The 6,731-nt window shown below is 41.8% G+C and overlaps 1 protein-coding gene across 1 annotated transcript; it reads right to left on the minus strand.

Annotated features, from left to right (window-relative positions):
- Positions 1-2,286: 2,286 nt before the first annotated feature.
- Positions 2,287-6,345, minus strand: TOMM5 (translocase of outer mitochondrial membrane 5). Its single transcript, XM_036854266.1, has 2 exons — positions 6,120-6,345; positions 2,287-2,625 (listed from the first exon to the last, which is right to left on the minus strand). The coding sequence occupies exons 1-2, from the start codon at positions 6,238-6,240 to the stop codon at positions 2,591-2,593; spliced, it is 156 nt and encodes a 51-aa protein (XP_036710161.1). The 5' UTR covers positions 6,241-6,345; the 3' UTR covers positions 2,287-2,590.
- Positions 6,346-6,731: the final 386 nt, after the last annotated feature.

Raw genomic sequence — 6,731 nt, forward strand, 5'->3', positions numbered from 1 at the left:
GGCTGTTTTTAGGTAATGAATTTTAAGTGTTCAGTAATTTTGAAGTTTGTATATAATTAGAGGATAAGCATGCTATCTCATAGCATCTGGAAATATGAATGAAATCTATTAGTGGAGTGAATGCCAGCACAAATCACTTATAAACACCTTATACCAAAGACGAACCATTAATAACAACCAGTGTTTACAAAACGTCAGCACTGTGCTCTACTTGCATTTTCTCATTTCATCCTTACAACACACTGAAGTAGACAGATGTTTCTATTATGCTAATTTTACAGATGAAGAAAATGAGATACAGACATTCAGTTGCTACAAGTCATCCATCTCATAAGCGTTGCAGCCAGGACTCAAAATAAGGTGTTTATGATCACAGTACTATATACTGCACCCCTTTAAGTCAGGGATGGATATAAATTACCAACATGAAACACAGCATCACAGGGTTAAAATACATGCTGTCTGGGCAAAGATGGTGGATTGAGCACCAGCTACTACTTCCACTCCCTCCAGAAATTCCATTAAACAACATCAAAGATTTTTAAGATGTTTGTTTAAAGACTGTTTAGGTATAAACCTGAAAGGATGGAAAAGGAGGAGAGGAGACAATAGCAACAAAGTAAGAAGCTGGAAAGCAGGTGGACAAGTAGTAAATAACCTGGTAGAAAACCGAATTCTGAGTCAGCAATAGGAAAAGCAAAACAAACAACACCCAATTTACACCATAGAATCCCTAAAAGGTTCAGGAACTGGTGGTTTCATGTACCTTTGGAAGTAGGGCACGAAGGTGTACACACTAAAAAAAAAAAAATTGGTTGAAGGTAGTTGGATGCTCTCTGCAACTCTACAGTTAAGTAGCCTCTCTTCCCCAACTCCCTCCCCAAATTAGAATTTTATTTTCTGAAAAGGGTAAAATAGAGAGTTCTCTGGATTCTGAGATACCAGGCAGTTATGGGTACGGGTACTGTACTCAATATAGAGACTCAGTGAACAGACACATACTGGACACGAGATACGGAAAACAAGAGACCCAACACGGGAGAAGAGGGAAAAGGAATTCCCAGGATGATGCTGAAGGAAGAGCCGAGAATACAGCCACGCATCAGGCATAGAAGACTATCAGCGATTTAGATAAATGGCAAAAAGTTTAGCTGATTTAGTGTGATAAGTTCACAGAAAACTAAGCCTAGGAAAATTAAAAAGATGTACAGTAAAAGAAAACAACAAACAGCATTTGGAGTCCTAATGAAATCAATCTAATCAAAATCAACACATAAGTACACGGGAAGGAAGTAGAAATGAGATGCATGAGAGATGGAGGTAAGGAGAGGGAAGAGACACAAATCCTTAACATGCATGGAGAAGTCAGTAGGCAATGTCTAAAACAGAAAAATCATAAAGTAACAATCATGTTATTTAGGGACAAGAAGGTAAACTCAATTATTATTAGCTAAAGGGCTTCCCTGGTGGTGCAGTGGTTAGGAATCCGCCTGCCAATGCAGGGCACACGGGTTCGAGCCCTGGTTCAGGAAGATCCCACATGCTGCAGAGCAGCTAGGCCCGTGCGCCACAACTACTGAGCCTGCGCTCTAGAGCCCGCGTGTCTAGAGCCGGTGCTCCAAGACGAGAGAGGCCACCGCAATGAGAGGCCCGCGCATGGCAATGAAGAGTAGCCCCCGCTCATTGCAACTGAAAAGAAAGCCCACGTGCAGCAATGAAGACCCAACGCAGCCAAAGATAAATTAATTAATTAATTAATTTTTAAAAATATATATATATAATTAGCTAAAAAGAAGTGAATGTAGTTGTACCTGGGAAGAAGGTTAAGGACTTTCCCCCTCTCCCAACAAACTTGGAGAACTACCTGACTTAAAAATATAGCGTTTTCCCCCTTTGGTGGTATTATATATTCTCAGCATCAAGCAGTAATGTTGCCTTTCATAAAGATTGCTTAAGAATAAAACCATGTTGTTTTATCAGGATTAGCACATTCTCCAGTCCAAAACAAGAGGAACTCAATTTAATGCAGTTTGTAATAGTCACAACATTATAGTAGTCTCACCAGTGACTGTTGGTTTGCAGCAAAAAGTGGGTTAAGAAAAATAAAAGCCCTATTTTTCTTAGTTGGTACATTTATTAAAAATATAGACTAACGGTCCCGTGCTTAAATGACATGGTTGTGCACTGGCTTCACTAAAACATAAGTAATGGAAAGGAACGCTTCAACAAATATACTCCAGGCAGAAGTAAAAAAAGTACACAGAAATGACTCACACGACAGTGCCATTGCAGACATAATTCCCTTATAATTAATACTTGCTAGAAATCTGAGTTTGACATCATGTACAATAACACCAACATTCACCGAGGCTGAATATCACAGGTACGTCTCTTCATACTTCCCAAATAGTTTTATCTTTTAGCTATAAAGGTCAGTTACCAGAGCCAAACTTGTTCTTAACAAGTAGAATTTTTACGTCCATTTAATCAAAGAGTCTCTTACATCTTTCTGGGTCTATTCATCTGCAGATAGCAGTAGAAGCTGTAACCAGGTTCTTCATATCATGCATTCACACGTGAAGCCCACTCTTCATATGCTGTCCAATTTCTTTAAGATAAAAGGAGCTGAAAGAAAAATAAAACCAGAATTTGCTTTTAGATCCAGATAATCACAAGTTACATATGGAATTACAAGATTGGGAGATAAACCTTATAGTTCAACATATTTTTTCAAAACTCCAAATGTGGCCAAGCCTCTGCCTGCACACCCAGCCAAAGGGAATCACTGTCTTTCAAGGTAGCCCATCCCATTGTCATGCAGCTGGAATTATTACAAAGTTCATTTTTCATTCTATAAAATCTTTTCTCCAGGTAGTTCTTGCTTTTAGGACGATAAAGAGGAAATCCAATCCTCCTTCAAATGACAAGCCTTTACTTTGTGATTTAACCGTCAAAGGAACAAAACTCTAGAAGAAACAAAATCACTTTTTTTTTTTTTTTTTTTGCTCTATTTATTTATTTATTTATTTTGGCTGTGTTGGGTCTTCGTTTCTGTGCGAGGGCTTTCTGTAGTTGTGGCGAGCGGGGGCCACTCTTCATCGCGGTGCGCGGGCCTCTCACTATCGCGGCCCCTCCTGTTGTGGAGCACAGGCTCCAGACGCGCAGGCTCAGTAGTTGTGGCTCACGGGCTTAGTTGCCCCGCGGCATGTGGGATCTTCCCAGACCAGGGCTCGAACCCGTGTCCCCTGCATTGGCAGGCGGATTCTCAACCACTGCGCCACCAGGGAAGCCCCAAAATCACTTTTAAAAACACATTTGAAAGACAGAGAGTGGGGGAAAACATTGAAGTAGGGATCCAGAAGAGCTGGACACATATTTTCGTTCCCCACTGATCAGTTATACGACATTTACATGCTCCTGTTCACATGTGATACAGTCCTACGTCAGTTATTATGAGTACAGTAGTGAGTACAGATATAAATGTCTAGAAAACAAAGAAGTGTTGTCACAGGGATCAAAAGAAGTGATATTACTGCCCTGTGTAACAGTGCCATGGCCAAAATAAGCACATGAAAAGATGCTCAGCATCATTAATCGTTAGGGAAATGCAAAATAAAACTACAGCAAGATACCACTTCACACCCACTAGGATGGCTACTAACAAAAAAACTGTTGGCAAGGATGTGTAAAACAGTATAGCTGCTATGGAGCACAGTATAGTGGTTCCTCAAAAAAAAAAAAAAAATGGTGGCTGCCAGCAGCTGGGAAGAGCGGGGAATGGGGAATTACTGTTTAATAGCTACAGAGTTTCAGTTTTACAAGATGAAAAGAGTTCTGGAGATGGTGGTGATGATTATACAATATTATGAATTTAATACCACTAACCCAAACACTTAAAAATAGTTAAGATGGTAAATTTTATATGTATTTTATCAAATTAAAAAATATTGGAAAAAAAAAGGTTGTGACCAGGGGCTTCCCTGGTGGAGCAGTGGTTGAGAATCTGCCTGCTAATGCAGGGGACACGGGTTCGAGCCCTGGTCTAGGAAGATCCCACATGCTGCGGAGCAACTAGGCCCGTGAGCCACAACTACTGAGCCTGCGCGTCTGGAGCCTGTGCTCCGCAACAAGAGAGGCCGCGATAGTGAAGAGACCCGCGCACCGCGATGAAGAGTGGCCCCCGCTTGCCACAACTAGAGAAAGCCCTTGCACAGAAACGAAGACCCAACACAGCCAAAAATAAATATAAAAATAAATAAATAAATAAAAGATTACTATTAAAAAAAAAGGTTGTGACCAAGAAAGCTGCCAGATTATTTCTCAATACCCATACTAAATTAATAAGACATTTTGTTAATATTAAACTGAAGATATTTAAATATGTCAGAAGCTGACCAAGTCAGCAGTATGCCCAGACCTTTTTTTTTTAAAACTAAGTCTTATCAGAAAAAAAAGTAACAGTCATCAAAACAATGGATAAACAAAGTGTAGGATATCCATACAATGGAATATTATTCAGCAGTAAAAAGGAAGGAAATACCGATACATGCTACAGTATGGACAAACCTTGAAAAATTATCCTAAACACAAACGGTCACATATTGTACAATTCGATTTATATAAAATGTCCAGAATAGGGATATCTATAAAGACAAAAAGTCAATTAGTGGTTGCCAGGGGCTGGGGATGGTGGAAAATGGGGGAATGACAGCTAATGGACAGCTAATGATGTTTCTTTCAGAGGGGAAGAAAATATTCTACAACAGATTGTGGTGATGGCTGCACAACTCTGACTATACTAAGAATCAATGAATTGTACACTTTAAATGGGTGAATTGAATAACATGCAAATTATATCTCAATTTAAAAAGGGATAAGGAACAGTATTCTGTTTAAAAAAATTTTTTTGATTCATCTCAAATACAAAGGTCATTGAGAAGAAGCAAATATTTTACTGGTAGCTAAGTCAACCAAAAAAAGGTAAGAGGAGGAAATAAGTAAAGTTGGGAGTTGTAAAAAGCTGTTGAAGGAGCAAGATGATTTGGGAGTTTCCGTTCACCAGGGCTCCCTCCTCTGGGGAACCAGAGTTAACACCACAGGCAGTGAAAGGGGCAGAATAAGGGAGACTAGACCTCAAGAGCTCTAGCCTTAGGCCCAACATGAGTCTTCCACGAGGCTCATGAAGACTTGGTATGGTCTTCATCTATCTGAATCATCTCTGCCTCTCCATCCAGACCTGTCAACAATGTACAGCAAGGAACAATGAAAAGAATGCTGAACTGAAAATGAAGTGGCACATGAAGGGGCAATTCACTTCTGAGATTCCTATCAGTAAAACTAGAGAACTAATCTATAAAACTGCATCCAGCTCTAATATTGTGTGCCTGCAATTCTAATACTTTGCATAAGTCCCCTCTGAAAGTCGAGTTCACATTTGCAAAGGAGGTATACAGACTTAGGCCCTGCCTCTCTCAAAGGGCTATTGTCAAGATCAGGCAATGCAAAGTTTCTACCAAACGTAAAAGTCAACTAAATCATCAGGTATTATCATTAATCCTATAGACTCATATCCTTTCTTCTCCTTCTTAAAAAAGAAAAAAAGAAAGAAAAAAAAGGTAATTATCCACTTCACCCTCTACAACTAAAAAGAACAAAAGCTTTTGGATTTCAGAGGTAAGCAGTGATGTAAGCATGGAAACTTGGCAGTCAGTTAAGAACTCTGGATTCTAGGTCAAGATCATTCACCGAATCGATGAGTGACCTTGAGCCAGCCATTTCTCCACTCTAGATACCAGTTTTTCTGTCTGCAAAACGAGGGACTTGCTCTGGGGGATGACCTTACAGGCTCTTTCAATTCAAACGCTCTTACGACAGGGCGAGGCTGGGTGATTAACCTCGCGGTTCCCGCCGCCGCTTGCACTCCGGTACCCCCACCCAGGCCCGCAGAGCCTAAGCAACGCGCGCATGCGCCCGCTGCCCTCGACGTGCACGTCCCTTGCACCCCGCGACCGCTTAGCTCCGCTCCAGGGACCCCAAAAGGCCGGTGAGACCAGAGTTGGGCGGGCAGTGTCGGCGAGCTCCCTGCTAGTCTCATGGCCACAGCCTGGAAGGACACTCACTGACTCGGAGCAGGGCCACATAGATGAGGAAGTTCCGTATGGAGGAGAGCACATCCTCGCGCATCTTCCGTTTCATCTCCTCCGGGTCCAGCTTCGGCGCAAGGCCCTCGATCCGGAACATCGTGGCTCTTCCTCACGTTTTCCAGCGGCGGCCCTCTGCTCTTCTCAGCTGCCTCCCAGCGCCGGCACTCGCCCTAACCCCATTTCCTGTTCCCGCCCCTCATTTTCACGAGTGGCGACGGGAGCCTGCGAAGGACAAACTTCATCCTTAAACTGAGCTGTTCTGAACGAGAGCGGCCTGAAGGGGGTGCACGTAATATTAGCCACGCAGGACTCGGGTTCTTCCAGGCTGTTTATTTAACAACCTCTGTCCTGAGAGGCGCGCGCGGAGCTGCAAAGTGCTTTTACGCCTCAGAGGGGGCGGTGCACATAGGTATCTACATAAATAATAATAGTTAACATTTATTGAATACGAAGTACAGTTCTACCCCATGAATTCGATATTATAATCTTCATTTCCTAGATGAGAAAATTGAAGCACAGAGATCTTTAAAACAACAACTTGCCCAAATGTGCTTTAAAATACCTCGAGGAAAAAAAAAGTGTTGGGAA

Source organism: Balaenoptera musculus, chromosome 6, assembly GCF_009873245.2.
Source record: "Balaenoptera musculus isolate JJ_BM4_2016_0621 chromosome 6, mBalMus1.pri.v3, whole genome shotgun sequence".
Lineage (NCBI taxonomy): Eukaryota > Metazoa > Chordata > Mammalia > Artiodactyla > Balaenopteridae > Balaenoptera > Balaenoptera musculus.

Coding starts and splice junctions, on each gene's coding strand:
- TOMM5 (XM_036854266.1), bottom strand. CDS start 6,240: ATGTTCCGGATCGAGGGCCTTGCGCCGAAGCTGGACCCGGAGGAGATG. Junction 2,626..6,119: donor TGTGGCCCTGCTCCGAGTCA/GTGAGTGTCCTT, acceptor TTTTTCTTTCAG/CTCCTTTTATCTTAAAGAAA.